Genomic DNA, 14,617 nt, shown 5'->3' with positions numbered 1-14,617 from the left:
AAACAGATTGATATCAATTGTTACGCAAACTTCCAGTTTTATGCTGTATTCATATTATATTCAAACCTCTAGTTTATTGCTGAATTCAAATCAATGCTGTATTAAAATCATAGTCTAACATCTACCTAATTTGTTATTTCTGTATTCAAATGATGTTATTCTGGCCAAATCTCTGTTTATTTTATTTTTTTCCTCTTATCCTGATTATAGTACATACATATTATAGGTAGTACAGGAGTAATGTAGATTGTGTGGCAGTGAAACCATTGGTTGCAATCAGGACGGGACTGGATAAGCAGAATCGGTTCAACCCGCTTCCCTTTTTGACAAGTCATGTCAAACAAAATGTGAATTAAAGTTTTAATAAGTGTGTTGTAGTTGCTGAAATAAACAAAATCTAATGGGAAAAAAAATCACACAATTCAATTAGTGAGTCATGCACTACAATTTTATAATTTAGTCTTATAATAATTCCCAGTATCTTTTGGACGTTAACCACGTTAAACTGACTTGATTCTCCAACATTTTTACACAAGAATGGTTGTGTGCTCGTGTTACCTTGCGCTTTGTCGAGGCCTTGCAGCGCACGGTGACTTTGTGCAGGCAGTTGAGCTGACCGAACTGTTTGCGAGGAGAGTGGAGCGTCAGGTGGCTACTGCGGCTGGAGGTGGACAGGACGCTGCCGCATCGCTCATTCACTCGAGCTGCTGCCATGGAAGGCTCAGTGGAGGAATTGAAGCTCCCTGAAGACAAGTGGGAAATAAGCGGAATAAGAAACACTGTGGTGGAATGACTTAACTTTCAAGAAATGAGTGTTTGAAATGAGCGGGGCGTTTGAATTACTGATCTACATGAAGTTAACATTAAAAATTCAGAATCCGGCAAATTGATTTCACATTGGATTAAGCCTTGAGATCTCTTTTTCGTTTTTACTGCTGTATGTAATATTGTGTCTGAAAACGTATGTGTGCTGCAGTGTGATTGTATACCCAGAATGTCCTGTGCTCCAAGTTGCAAATTGGTATGGCTTGGAAGAGGTTGGTAGATGTAGACAGTGTTTGGTGGTAAGGAAGCTCTGGGTGTGGAATGACGACTGGCAACCAGCTCTCGACTCCGAATCAACTCCGAGGTGTCAATCTAAGAGGACGAAAACAAAGAGTATTATTTAAACCCAAAATACAACTATTTACTTTCATCTGACCCTGTCCTGGCTGGAACTATGTTATTTGAATAAGTTAACAGCATTAGTTTCGTATCAAACACGGCACACTCCTGGAATATTATATGATGCAAAGTCGACATAAACTTCAGCATATTCATATAACTCCTGTATGAGAAAAGCGCTGAGCAAATATTACACATGGCAATGTTCACTCTCTTTTCGTTTTGAGGCCTGTGTCGTAATCGTAACACGGGCACATTGTAGGTCAGTTTGCCAACCTTTTTTTCATCTATGGCACACCTTTTTGGGGAAAAAACATCTCGAGACACACGAGCGCACTGGTTTGCACGTCCGCTTCACCGTCCAGAGGGGGCGGGTTTGATTCCACCTCCCTGTGTGGAATTTGCATGTTCTCCTCATCCCTGCGTGGGTTTTCCCCGGGATCTCCGCTTTCCTCCCACAAAAAACATGCATGATGGCCGATTGAGCATAAATTGCCCATAAGTGCGAATGGTTGTTTGTCTCTACGTGCCCTACGATTGGTTCATCGGGTCTACATAGTATGCATGTATATTATGTGGCTCCAAGAAATCAACACATTTGAAGGCGCTCTAGTACCTGTGCCTTCCTGAGTAGCTCGATGGTGACAGCCAGCCAGTGGTGACAACAGGTCTCCAGCTCCAGAGTGATGAGGGCCAAGGCCAGCATGGATCCTCTCAGCTAAATGACAAAAGCATCAAACATATACAGTACATGCACCAGTCCAAAATGTAAGAATAAAAGAAGACAAATACTACAAACAAAATGTCTCAGGCAGAGGGAAGAAACAAGATCAGAAGTAAAGTTATGCATACTATATGTTAACGATGAATTTGACGGCTTTAATTAATCAGACAATTATTTGGTTATCAAAATGATATTCTGTGAAATAGCAGAATCAGCGGCAGTCTAAAAGGAAAATAAAAACCATTGTGGTTGGGCCCTAATATATATAGGTACACTAGTATATATAATACTGTTCTACGTATAAGCAGTGTTACTCACGCAAGTTTTACCTGAATGAGTGAGTGATCAGCCAAACAGCGGTAAAGTCGTCGCGTGAGCAGGGCAAGATGCTGAGAGCGGTTCATTCTCGGCAAAGAGTCCAAAAACCCAGAACACGACAACATCATTGCATGGAACTATGGAAACAGTAGAAACAATTGGGGGAAAATATGAAATACTGAATTCACTCATTCATCTCTCGAACCACTTCTACCCAAGGGGGTCACGGCCTATCCCAGCTGAGGGTCTGGGCGGTAAGCAGGGGACATCATGAACTGGTTGCCAGAAAATCGCAGGGCACAAACAGACGAACAAGCATTCGCACTCACACGCTCAGCTATGGGCAATTTGGAGTGCAGTTGGTAACGCACGTCTGCTATATGGCTGGAAAGACAGTACGATGACGTTTAGGATTATAGTGGTCTGTTTTATGGGTTGCAGTTCAAACACGGATGATTTTTGTGAAGAAAATCTCCACATAGAAAGTGAGTGCAGTCGGTGATTATTTGATTCCTTGATGCTTTCGACATTTGATTGTGATTTTCTAGAATTGTTTTTAGAAGTTTTCTTCGCAAAAATCGTGACGTCATCAAACACTGGTCCGTGAAAATATTGTCTGATAGTAATCCGGTCCGTGGTGTTAAAAAGGTTGGGGACCGCTGAATTAGACAATCACCATCAATTACTGAGACATTTTTAGATTAGTTACAAACTCCATTAAGACAAACACATACTATATAACGTGAAAATATAGACTGCAACATTAAATCCACATAGCCTTTCACAGGAGGTCCTACCTTTACGTGGATTTTGACGTACGATGTTTCGAAGTGATAAATTGTAGACCATGAACGTGTAACAAAAACGGAATAACGCGGGACAAAAAGAAATGTTCGAGATTGTTTTATCTTTAGTCCCAGACCAAGCAGTGTTTTACCTACAAACATTTGCTGTAATCAGGACTTAACTACCACATACTTATAGCTCCTCTGTATTAATACAATAACCCCTATCATAAACGGTGAACAAATTCGTACAATACGTACAATATGCAGGAAGTCCAATGGTGTTGCGTTGTGGAGATCCCAGTTGAGTTTATCGAGGATGATTTTTTCCATTCTCAAGATTTCAGATGGAGAACAACCACAGTTGCTGGACACAACCAAATCCCTTAGAGAGGGCACACACTGGGTGACAAAAAAAAAACGCACACACACACACACACACACACACACACACACACACACACACACACACACACACACACAAACGCACACACACGCATCATGTGAAATAACTTACATCACTCTCTATTGACGTTTTTTTTCATATTGTGTTTACCTCATCCTCCTCACAGGTCTTGACAGCCAGGAAGAAAGAGGTAATTGCGATGCAGCGCAGGTACTTTGGCCGAGCCTAGAGGCAAAGAATACAATGAGACACATAAGACATATCTATTATCCTATTCATTAATCCATGGATTAAACAAGGACTCACCCCACAAATAAGGTTGCCCAGACACATACGTAATACATCGGTTTGGCAGATTTGACATATGAACTGGATAGCAATTTCAAATATCATTTTTGGTATTGATTTTCGTGGTTCTGGTGTTCATATTCACCTCGCTATCTTTCAATGTCAAATTTTTATTTTTTAGATGGTGACAGCAACGATGCCTCCCCGCAAACAGAGACGGGATGGCCTTTTAACTCATGTGAATGTCTAAAACTTGTGTGTGTGGATCTGAAACGGCGTGATGTTTGTGTAAAAAATAAATGCTCGTCTCCGCTGATCCTCAAAGGCACATCCAGCAATTTATAAACAGAATTTAATATTTACAAAGAATAAGTCATGATAGATGCACATACTAATGAATATATTCGTGACACGGAAAAATCAAACATTACAATTATGTAAATATTCGCAGATCTGAAAACAAAATGAAAGCCACAACTGTATTTGTGTATATAATTTTGACACAAATTTCTCCCCAGACTAGTGAACCTGTTCTAAAAATAGCTCACCCGTGATGGGACAATCTACTCTCCTTGGAATGTTGCATAAGGAATCGTTTGAAAATGTAAACACTTGCGGAGGTTTATAAAATAAAAATGTGTACATTCACTTGTCAGTCATAAAGTCTCCTTTGGCAGGTTGCAGTGGAAAAGTGGTGTGTGCCCTGCATTTACTTACTTTGATGGAAGCGAGAAAGCGATCCAGAATGCTAACTGATAACACCAGAGTTTCTGGGTACAGCTGCAGTCTGCCATGGAGCTCCGTCAGCCAGCACACGGCCTTGTCCCGCTGAGTCGGGGAGATATCTGTATCCTGAGTGAAAAAAAGTAGAGAACTGCAACAACCTTGCACCACACTGTCAAGGATTTGCTTTTGTCTGAATTAATTATATTATCTTATGTTCTGGTAGAAAATAATGAAGATTAAAATAAGTTTGAAAGGCATTGCAGTAGTTGGATAATTGCATTCCTAAAACAACTTACACTATATACTCAGTGACCACAGTAGTCTCATTTTAGGTCATTGTGGATGAAAGAAAAGATGGTCATGACGCCACATGGGGATGGGTCAACTGTGACACCGAACTCAGTCATCCATCTGTGCATCCATTATCTGAATCGCTTAACCTCGAAAGAGTCACTGTCGCACTGGAACCTCTCCTCGCTGACTTCAGGCAGTAGGCGGGGGACACCCAGAACTGGTTGCGAACCAGTCGCAGGGAATACAGTCAAATAACTATTCAGACTCACACCTAGGGCAATTTGGAGGGGTCAATAAGCATACCATGGAGACCTTGGATTGTGGGAAGAAACCCATGCAAGCATGTAGAGAACATGCAAACTCCACACAATCAAATCCGCAACCTCTGCGGTGTCTGTATAGACTGAAAGTATGAACTTCTTCTTAAACTCTTGTCTCAGTGAGTATATTCAGTTAAGCCTTTTACTGTTTTGTTTCCCATGTTTTTCTTCACTGTAAATTGTAAATAATAGAAGGTGTTGATTTATGAAATAACTATGAAAATGAACTGAAAAGAAGTACTTGCAGCATTCAAAAGGAGGTTAAAAAATATTGTGTTACCAAAATTACGTATAAATGTGATTCTATATCTAAGTACACACATTAAATTACTAGATGTGAATTTGTTATATAGTATGCCTAAGCCCTTACCTGTGAGGAGGGCTTCTTCAGCATGTAGACCCTCCACATCTTGGCTTCCCTAGACATAGCCTTTTCTAGAAGAAAAGACAGCCTGTGGATTTCCCAGGGTTCGGAGAACTTCATTCCTTCTCACCCTGGTCAAGCCTTTCTCCCCACTGGACACAGCTACCTGCGAGATAAAAGAACTCAATTTGACTCATCCATTTTAATCAAAAGCATGTTCAGGATTGCTGCAAACTCATGTAACATTGTGATACATTAAGCTAATGTGGGATGGATGGAGGGAGGGAGGGAGGGAGGGAGGGAGGGAGGGAGGGAGGGAGGGATAGATAGATAGATAGATAGATAGATAGATAGATAGATAGATAGATAGATAGATAGATAGATAGATAGATAGATAGATAGATAGATAGATAGATAGATAGATAGATAATCAATCTGTCATCGAACAATGATGGGAGACCTAGGTAGGTCGGTCGGTAGGTAGGTAGGTAGGTAGGTAGGTAGGTAGCTTGGTAGTAGGTAGCTTGGTAGGTCAATTGATTAAGGTGGCTCATAGATCGATGATAGGTGGGTGATAGATCAATGATGGATTCATGATAGAAATAGATATAGATGAACTATTACGTTCATCACAGCTTCTGCTTTGGGCTTATAACTGTAAAATGCAGCATCGATTGTGGAATGTTACATGTGTTGGAGCATAGTGTTCCGCTAAATCTATGTTATTTCTTTCCTCGAACTGGGCTAATGACAGTTTCCGCAAAGCTCGCTAGCTTGTTGACCTGCCGTCGCAGATATGCTAAAACCTCTTATACGTGTAACAATGAATGGATCCGAAAGAGCATTATTACTATATAAAACCTGGATCATCAGTTATAATTGACAAAAGAATGTACGTTTGCTGTGACAGCATCGCTGGATGAATGGTAAGACCATTTAAATAGCTGTCAAGTATCCAAGAAGTAGACGGCGCCCCATAGCCTCACCTCCCCTGCGAAGCGGAGAAACCCACGGTTGGATTTCATCCGGTCCACTCAGTTGCGAGATAATTATAGTCGGGGAGACTGTTTTTTTCGCTTAGTCGTCCATCTTGACTTTAGGTTGGGGCTATTATTGCAGAATTGTTTAAAAAAAATTAACTGGGCAAAGCAGCCTGCTACTGCCCACTTCCGAGGATTGGGACTGGGGAAAGAGAAAATGAAACAAACCCCGCCTCCTTCTTGGTCCAGAGAAGTGGAAGAATAAACAAAATACTCTATGAGATCGGGTTTGTTCCAGTAAATTCGTTAATTTTTCAAAGCGTTTCCTCCATATTTAGCTGGACGTTTATTTAAGTAATTTCCAAACACACTAACATTCAGTCAAGCGCAAATCCACGAGATACGTTGATAAATAGGTCTGCTTGGATACTGGTACATTTATAACGTCATTTTTAAGGACCTATATTTCTGCAGTGCAATATATATTTTGCACTTCATACTAATTATCAAATTCTATAATTTTGATTGGGCATCTGTTGCGAGCACAAACGACATCACAAGAAGCTAAATTTATGTAGCGAGCTACCCAAAACCCTTACGTAATGCTTTTATTTGCGTCAGGACCCTGTCAGATCAAGAGCCAATCAAAAACGTCTGATTTGGGCGGAATATTTGAACGTAAAAAAGTGCAGTTTGTTGATTGGGCAATAGAAATGTCAATCTCAAAACAGTCGTCTTTTGTCAAGGTTGGCACTAGTGTCTCAATTTTCAGTTTCAATTTTTGTCAACGTGAAAATATACTCAGTATTATGTTTATGATTGTTGTGAATGAGCCAAAAATAAAACTGATACTGTCTGTAAGAACGCATGTATGCTTAGCCAGTACGACAGGAGGTAAGTTCTTGATTTACATGATTGGTTCATCTCCCATGACGTCACGGGAAAGGGTGGGGGGTATGTGTTAGCAACATCAACAAAAGAAAAGCGAAAAAAAAAAAAAGAGTACGGAGCAATAGACGGAAGAACGAAGAAATACGTCGGCGAAGTACAACTGATATGTGGATGTAATTTGCCTGAACAGGTAAACCCACTCAAATCACTTTATCGGGATTAACGGTTTCCGACACCAAACGCGCGATTTCTTTATTCTGTCTCCTAATCGACGGAGAAAAAAAAAATAACGGAGGAAAGTGAACGAATGACAAAATTTACATCGACTAAAGCTAAAGTAAACGAACGATCATCACATATTCACAAGGCGCCTTTTTAGATTAACGCATCATTCCCATTTACGTTTAATAGGTACAGTTAAAATAAAATAAAAAGTCTAGATGGAAAAGAGGCATTCAGCAAATATTTCCTGTTTCTTACGTTGGTTTGGGTTAATAGAAATTTACCATCAGTTTTAGAACCGGGTATTCCTCGAACAAATATCTTTTTATGCGTTTTTCACTTGATGTATTTGCTTTCGTTCTGTCCAAGAGACATTTCTCAATCACAGTGATTCAGAAAAACGCATGGATATTTAATCTATTGATTATATTCCTATGCCTTAATGTCGAAAACGTTTGTTGTTGTGTCGATGATGGTGCTGTAGAATAGAATGTTTTGCAGTTTGAGGAATGGGGGAAAAAGAGCCCCTCCCCCGCTCCTCAGGGTCGATTTGAAAGGTTTGCTAGCTGCAGTCAACAACAGAATCGGCTCCCTCGGTTGCCATCTATAAATTAAGAAAACTGAACCGAATCGTGTGGCGTATTTGAAGTGTTTTTTGGCCCAAATAAAAAAGCACAACCTGAAAAAAAAAAAAAAAAAAAAAGACTGTTTTTCGGTCTGTGACCCAGAAGGCGTTCACTAAAGGAAATCTGACACCCGAGTCCAGCTGTGGGGAAATGGGCCGGGCTGGGAGCTGTTCGTGTCACTCCCCCCTTAAATCAGGTCAACTATCTGGACTAGATATCAGTGACAACACGTATGCCAACAAGAATTACATAAGTTTTATCCTTGTGTAGTGACAAGACGAGACTGCCAGCTGAGACATGGATGCCTTCAAACTGATGAAGGAGCTGCGGGCAAACTATGAGTTGGAGGTTTATTATCTCCCCAAAGAGACAGGCCTGAGTCTCATTGAGTCTAGTAATCAGGTGAGTCCATGCACTATACATCATCAACTCAAGCAAGTTTCTTTTAAAATGTACTCACGACTACCCGTTGTAAATTATGATCATAAATCCCATAAAACAGATAACCAGAGACAAATTAAATAGCAGTTCAGATGCAATGTAACCTGCTTTGCCAACAGTTGGTTCCCCACCCTTGATTCACAGTAGGAACATTTTTTACGTTTTGGGAAAAAAAAAAAAAGTATCTCTTGGTGACAAAAAATGTACGCACAGGCTAATGGTCATCAAGTTGAAGATTTAATTGCATTTTTATTGGGCTGGAATCAATGGTGTTGGTTGTTAGCAAGTACGCCTCGCAGTTTTGGAGTTCCTCTGTGGTATATGCATGTTTTCGCTGTGCTTGCTTGAGTTCCCTTCTGGCATCGTCCCACCTTCCAAAAACATGCATTTTAAGATCAATAGATAGTTGCCCATAGGTGTGCATGAGAGCATGAGAGCTGTATTGTTTCAAAGCCTAACTGACAAGTGTTTGTTTTCTAGAATGATGGGCGGATCTCAGCCAAGTGTAGAAATGCCAAAGTGGAGGATTTGTGGAGTCTGACCAGCTTCTTTGGCTACACCACACAGACCTTCGTCCTGGCTATAAACTTGCTTGACAGATTCCTGGCCATGATGAGGGTACACAGAGTTCCTTATTTGACCGTTGCACTTTAAAAGTCAACTTTTTGATGACACGACACGGGAGGATCGTTGAGTATTAAAAACAGCATCTTATTTCAGATCCAACCGAAGCACTTGTCTTGTGTCAGCCTGAGCTGCCTCCACATGGCCGCCAAAGCGACAGAGGAAGAGTGCAACCTCGCATCCACCGACGAGCTCATCCGCATTGGACAGTGCCGCTTCAGCGTGTCCGACCTCGCCCGCATGGAGAAGATCATCACAGAGAAGCTTGACTTCAAGTGCAAATCTGTCACAGCTTTGACCTTTCTGCAGTTGTACCATCAGATTGCACTGTCTCACTCCACGGAGAGGTGAGAAGGAATACTGACGACTTCGTTATTTTATGTTCGCCCCTTTTCTTTGTAAGGTACATGGATAGATTGAGAGAAAACTCACTAAATATCAAGAAATCATTCAGACTCACAATGACACCTATAAACAATGTGCAGTAGTCTTCAATTAAATTACCATGTAAGTGATTGGAATGGAGAGGAAGTACCCAATTAAGCATGGAAAGAACATGTAAAAAATAATTGTGTAAGCAGAACCGCTCGCTTTAGGTCAGCAGTCAATTATCAGACAGTTGCGTCTGGCTGAAGCGCTCTGATAAGATTTATGGCTGACTGCCACTGACTCCAAGACTTGCATAACCAGTTTGTGGGTCATGTTTGTTTTTTTTGCAACACATTGTATCACACAAAATATATGCTTTTAATCACTGTTTTAATTGCTCTTTTTAACATAGTTGCGTGTCAGCATAAATGCCTTCTTTCCATCCAACTTGTGTGAACTCCATTGGTTCTCATAATTTGTGTGAACAGGAAGGAAACATTGAGCCTGGAGAAGCTGGAGGCTCAACTCAAAGCCTGCCTGTGCCGGATCGATTTCTCCAAAGCTAAGGTAGAAATTCACAGCAGAGATCAACTCGCATTACAACTTCCAAATAAAGTTTTTAAAATGAGCCCATGCATAAGAGCAAATGTCAAAATGATTCTACATTTTCACATTTCCTATGCTTCCTTCTCTTCTCATTCCATCCAGCCGTCCGTCCTAGCCTTGTCCCTCCTGAGACAGCAGATTGAAGCTATTCAGTCGGTGGACATGTTGGAAATAGCCCATCACATCCAGAGACACCTAAAGGTAAACAAAACATTTGTGGGAAATGTGCTGGAAAAAACATTTTGAGGAAAACTGCCACTTATTAAACGAGTTTTACAGTTCTAACACCGGGAAATCGCTCTTATGTAACAATTTGACCATGATCGCAACCGCTCTTTGTGGATGCAAAAATCAGCTGCTATTTCTGTCTTACTGTGAGGAGTGGAGTATCCATTTTAAGTTACGAAATAGTTTGCTTCCGATAAAGGGCAACGATGACAGGTGTGTCCACGATACGTTTTACATGAGAAAAGTGAGATCTTGGTATCATGTAACTCTGCAATCGCCAGAGACTTGTGCACAGTGTATCCAGTGAGTGGCAACCCTCATTTGCATGTGTACAAATTAAGCATGTTTATTTTTAGCCAATCTCTGTGGAGGTATGTGTGTAAAAAAGATGTTACCTAATTATGATTACCGTCTTTTCCGGACTATAAGGGGCACCTATAAACCTAAAATGTTCTCAAAAGCCGACAGTGCGCCTTATAGTCCGGTGCGCCTTATATATGGACCAAATTCCTAAATTTAAACTGGCCCTAAGCATTGTGTCATGAAATCAATCATAAGTGGCTCGCTGAAGACTATAAATCATGAATAAAAAATAACTATGGATCATTATTTTGTGATTATAAAGTAATTTGTTGCGTCTGAAGTTGAAATAAAAAAGATAAAATGGCGAATGATTTGATATGGATTAAAAAATCTGACATGATGCATTCGTGGTGCGCCTTATAGTCCAGTGAGCTATATATAAGGACCAACCTTTAAAATGGGCCATTCATTGAAGGTGCGCCTTACAGTCCGGAAAATACGGAGATTTTGTGTATATGAAAATTTGTAGTTCCCCTTTTTGGATTTTCAAATTTTGCTAAAGTTACTTCAACTTTTAACATTTCAAAGAGTATGGCTGTTGTTACCGGTATAACTTGTGATTGGGGTTTATATGACGTGAAAAAAAAAAAGAAAAGTTTTAATATACAATGTCGCACTAGTGTTTAGGTGTTTACTGTCAGTGGCGGGGCAAACCAGGCTAATCGGTCTGCTGCCTGTTTGGTTTCAGATTGCAGAGAGTGAGCTCCTGTTGTGGCGCGATCAAGTTGCTCAACGCTTGTCCGACTACGCCTCGCCAGAGTGCAGCAAACCCAATCATAAAAAACTGCAATGGATCGTGTCTCGTCGTACCGCTCAGAACCTACACAGCAGCTACCGCACCGTACCTGAACTGCCCACCATCCCCGAGTGCTGCTGGGATGAAAGCGAGAGGTGAGAATTTTAATTTTAACCGATGCAACCTGGGTCTGAGGTTTACAACCTTGCTAAAAAAAAAAACATCCACTGAATTTGGATATAATGGCAAAGGTAGAATATAGATAGATATAGATATAATGATGTAGATATAATGGCTTAAAAAAAAGGGAAATTATGTCAATGCAGCAAGGTTTAAAATAGTAGAGCACACACACACACACACACACACACACACACACACACACACACACACACACACACACACACACACACACTGAGTCACTGAAGACAGGATTCAGTAGTCAAAGCACTTTGCAATTTTACAGTGTCTGATAACCTCTGGGTGGGCCAGTGTAGTTTCTGAATAGTTTTTCTATGCACTCATGCTAAAGTCATCATGTAACGGGCGTGTAAATGTCAGCTGAAAAATACCAAACACCCCAGTGCCCTTGTGGGTTTTCTCCAGGCACTCCGGTTTCCTCCCACATCCCGAAGACGTGCTTGGTAGGCCGATTGAGCACTCCAAATTGCCCCGAGGCGTGAGTGCGAGTGCGAATGGTTGTTTGTCTTTGTGTGCCCTGCGATTGGCTGGCAACCGGTTCAGGGTGTCCCCCGCCTACTGCCCGATGACTGCTGGGATGGGCTCCAGCACGCCCGCGACCCCCGTAAGGACAAGCGAGATAGAAAACGGACGGACGGACTCTTTATGGTGACATATCAGAAGAAAACAAACAAACCCTGAGGGTCATCACACACATTTGAAAGTTTCTTCAGCAACCACAAATTTTTCTTCTTAATTTTCACATTCAAAACAAGTTTTTTTCCATATAAAGTGCAAGCAAACACATTACGTCACACAGACATGACGGGCTGCTCGACTGAGTGACTCGCATGTCTTGCTGGTGCCTCTCCTATCTCACAGTTATTGCATGTCTAGATGTGTGCGAGTCATCGGTCATGTCCCAACTGAGACAAGACCAGTTTCCGTGACGTCACTCACGCAAGGCCTCGCCCTTTAATGTATCATGGGGTTTATTTGAAAAAGTCCGCTTAATGTTGAAACTAATGAAGAAAGGGGAACTTGAGTCACTGGCCACAATATTAGTTGTGAAACAACTAATGACGTCCAGTGTCAGAGCTGACTAAACAGTAATGATTAGTTTTAATAATAGGTATTACAAAGTTTTGCACCCCTCACAGCTTTTAATGAGATAACAAACATTAGAAACTGGCTTGCCTGACAAAGACATAACCCAGATGCTAGGTCAACAAACTTGGTGATGTTCACTTTGACATTATAAATAAGTGACTGACAGTCAGCTGACAGGTTTTACACACTACTATCAGCTGATAATAAAGTGGAAGATTGAAATGCATGTTTGCTTGTCTTTTTGCTGTATCATGCATATCAAAGAGGAAGTCAAATGTTTGAATAACTTTGTTTTCCTTTCTACATTTAAAGGTGCAGTGACATTTTTGTCTATCAAGCAATTATATTTGTAAACAAATATTTTCTAATTATCTTTCAGTGAGGACTCTTGTGAGGACATGATGAGTTCGGGCGAGGAGTCCCTCAGCAGCTCACTGGGCAGCGATGGCGAAGGGCCGTTTTTTCCGGCACACCTCCATCACCACCACAAACGCCGCCAATACCTCAATGCCTGACGCCTTTGTCACGTTACTGTGCCTCATCCCCACCCCAAACATTCACTTTTAATTTATTGTCTAATAAGCTCCAGTACTGAAAGTAAATTGCACAACAACTGGCTGCTGAGCATGTCTAGATTTTTAGTTAGTAGATGTGTTGGTACATGGTACATTCCAGGATACACAGTAATTGGTTGAAGACACTGGTTGGTTGAAGGACAAACACTGCAACCAGATCAGAGCAAAAACATGCCAGTTGTTGTCAGGAACTTTAATTTACCAAAATCTGGCATGTATAGAAAATGTCAGCTGTTTATAATCAAAGATGAATAAGTTTACTCATCCACAGAAGCTGAGGGCAGTTGCAGTTGCAATTATCTGGGCTTTATCTAGTTGCTTACGTTTCAAGACTACTTTCATTTTTAATTATACATTTTTGATATTTCTATTGTATTACAATATTTGTGAATATAAACCCCAAGGTGTGTTGACTCAAAATAATTGGATATCAATACACCATCAGCAACAATAAGGATGGAAAATCAATAACTAAACCTGAACATTAAATTGCAGCACAATGTCCTGTTTTGACTGAATACTTTAGTGACTGCAACTGCCCTCACCTTTGGAGTTTGTTCATTTGCACAAGATGTCATTTGTGTGTTGGAAATAGTTTGTGTTCTTGGGGAAAACAGATGTGTGACAAATTTTGTTTTTTTTGCATTAACTCTCCTGAGGCCATTTAACTCAAAGTTCAGTAAAAAGCACTTATTTTCCTTGGTCAAACACTGTTGACTAATTTTGTGAGCATTTATGATTTTAAAATGGCCAATTTTAGGATGTAGCTTATGGATAGAATGTTCAAGTTGGGAAAAAATGTACAAAAATGCACAGAAAAATGTAAAATTGTAAATGATGTAAAAAAAAAAAAAAGAAAATCTGTTCATAGTTTGTAGATACGTTAATTTATTCTTTTCTTCACATGTACTGAAAAAAAAATCTTATAAAAAAAGTTGTTTTTAAAACTTGTTGGATCTCATTTTTACCCTGTCAAACACCTACAATGAATCAGCAGCTTGGCTGATGGACAAAATAAGGAAAAGAGTGACATCATAGATGTCACACTGCTAGAGCAGGAACAGCCAACTTAATTTCGCTAATTCGGTTTTATTTATAGTACCTCATTTGTACTACCATTGCCAAAATAGTTCTGCTATACAATGCAAATTGACAAGTTAAAAACCCCTAAATATAAAAACACATTCATACTTAAAAGGGCATAGAGGGTAATATAGCAACTTCCATTACTTGTTTTCTGTAATGTTCCTTTACTTAAAGCTACAAGCTGGTTGCTA

At 40.3% G+C, this 14,617-nt stretch overlaps 2 protein-coding genes across 4 annotated transcripts in view; one reads left to right on the top strand and one right to left on the bottom strand.

The window, feature by feature from the left end:
* ccni (cyclin I) overlaps positions 1 to 6,671 on the bottom strand; it is an 8,257-nt gene extending 1,586 nt beyond the window's left edge. The window contains exons 1-9 of the mRNA XM_085925512.1: positions 6,376 to 6,671; positions 5,396 to 5,555; positions 4,403 to 4,537; positions 3,548 to 3,622; positions 3,253 to 3,393; positions 2,218 to 2,343; positions 1,781 to 1,882; positions 990 to 1,137; positions 559 to 743 (exon numbers count right to left, since the gene is read on the bottom strand). Coding sequence (XP_085781638.1) covers positions 559 to 743; positions 990 to 1,137; positions 1,781 to 1,882; positions 2,218 to 2,343; positions 3,253 to 3,393; positions 3,548 to 3,622; positions 4,403 to 4,537; positions 5,396 to 5,509 — 1,026 coding nt within the window. The 5' untranslated portion in view covers positions 5,510 to 5,555; positions 6,376 to 6,671. The remainder of the gene's footprint in view (positions 1 to 558; positions 744 to 989; positions 1,138 to 1,780; positions 1,883 to 2,217; positions 2,344 to 3,252; positions 3,394 to 3,547; positions 3,623 to 4,402; positions 4,538 to 5,395; positions 5,556 to 6,375) is intronic.
* Positions 6,672 to 7,283: 612 nt separating this feature from the next.
* On the top strand, positions 7,284 to 14,287 carry ccng2 (cyclin G2). 3 transcript variants are annotated; one of them, XM_085925515.1, is made up of 8 exons: positions 7,284 to 7,450; positions 8,379 to 8,510; positions 9,030 to 9,167; positions 9,270 to 9,520; positions 10,031 to 10,109; positions 10,251 to 10,349; positions 11,428 to 11,630; positions 13,145 to 14,287. In XM_085925515.1, the coding sequence occupies exons 2-8, from the start codon at positions 8,406 to 8,408 to the stop codon at positions 13,278 to 13,280; spliced, it is 1,011 nt and encodes a 336-aa protein (XP_085781641.1). In that variant the 5' UTR covers positions 7,284 to 7,450; positions 8,379 to 8,405; the 3' UTR covers positions 13,281 to 14,287. The 3 variants fall into 3 exon arrangements, with proteins under 3 accessions (XP_085781641.1, XP_085781642.1, XP_085781639.1); XM_085925516.1 differs by lacking the exon at positions 7,284 to 7,450 and adding an exon at positions 7,458 to 8,304; XM_085925513.1 differs by lacking the exon at positions 7,284 to 7,450 and having other exon boundaries at positions 7,458 to 8,510.
* The last annotated feature ends 330 nt before the right edge of the window (positions 14,288 to 14,617 follow it).

This window comes from Syngnathus leptorhynchus, chromosome 12 (genome assembly GCF_054491065.1).
Source record: "Syngnathus leptorhynchus isolate UIUO chromosome 12, UIUO_Slep, whole genome shotgun sequence".
Taxonomy (NCBI): Eukaryota; Metazoa; Chordata; class Actinopteri; order Syngnathiformes; family Syngnathidae; genus Syngnathus; species Syngnathus leptorhynchus.
The sequence above is the reverse complement of the archived record's forward strand: the minus strand, read 5'-3'. Positions and strand labels throughout refer to the sequence as shown.

Bases quoted from the DNA above. Each gene is read 5' to 3' on its own strand.
- ccng2 (XM_085925515.1), top strand. From the start codon at position 8,406: ATGGATGCCTTCAAACTGATGAAGGAGCTGCGGGCAAACTATGAGTTG. The intron at 9,521-10,030 runs GTGAGAAGGAAT...TTGTGTGAACAG, and splicing joins CTGTCTCACTCCACGGAGAG to GAAGGAAACATTGAGCCTGG. The intron at 11,631-13,144 runs GTGAGAATTTTA...ATTATCTTTCAG, and splicing joins TGCTGGGATGAAAGCGAGAG to TGAGGACTCTTGTGAGGACA.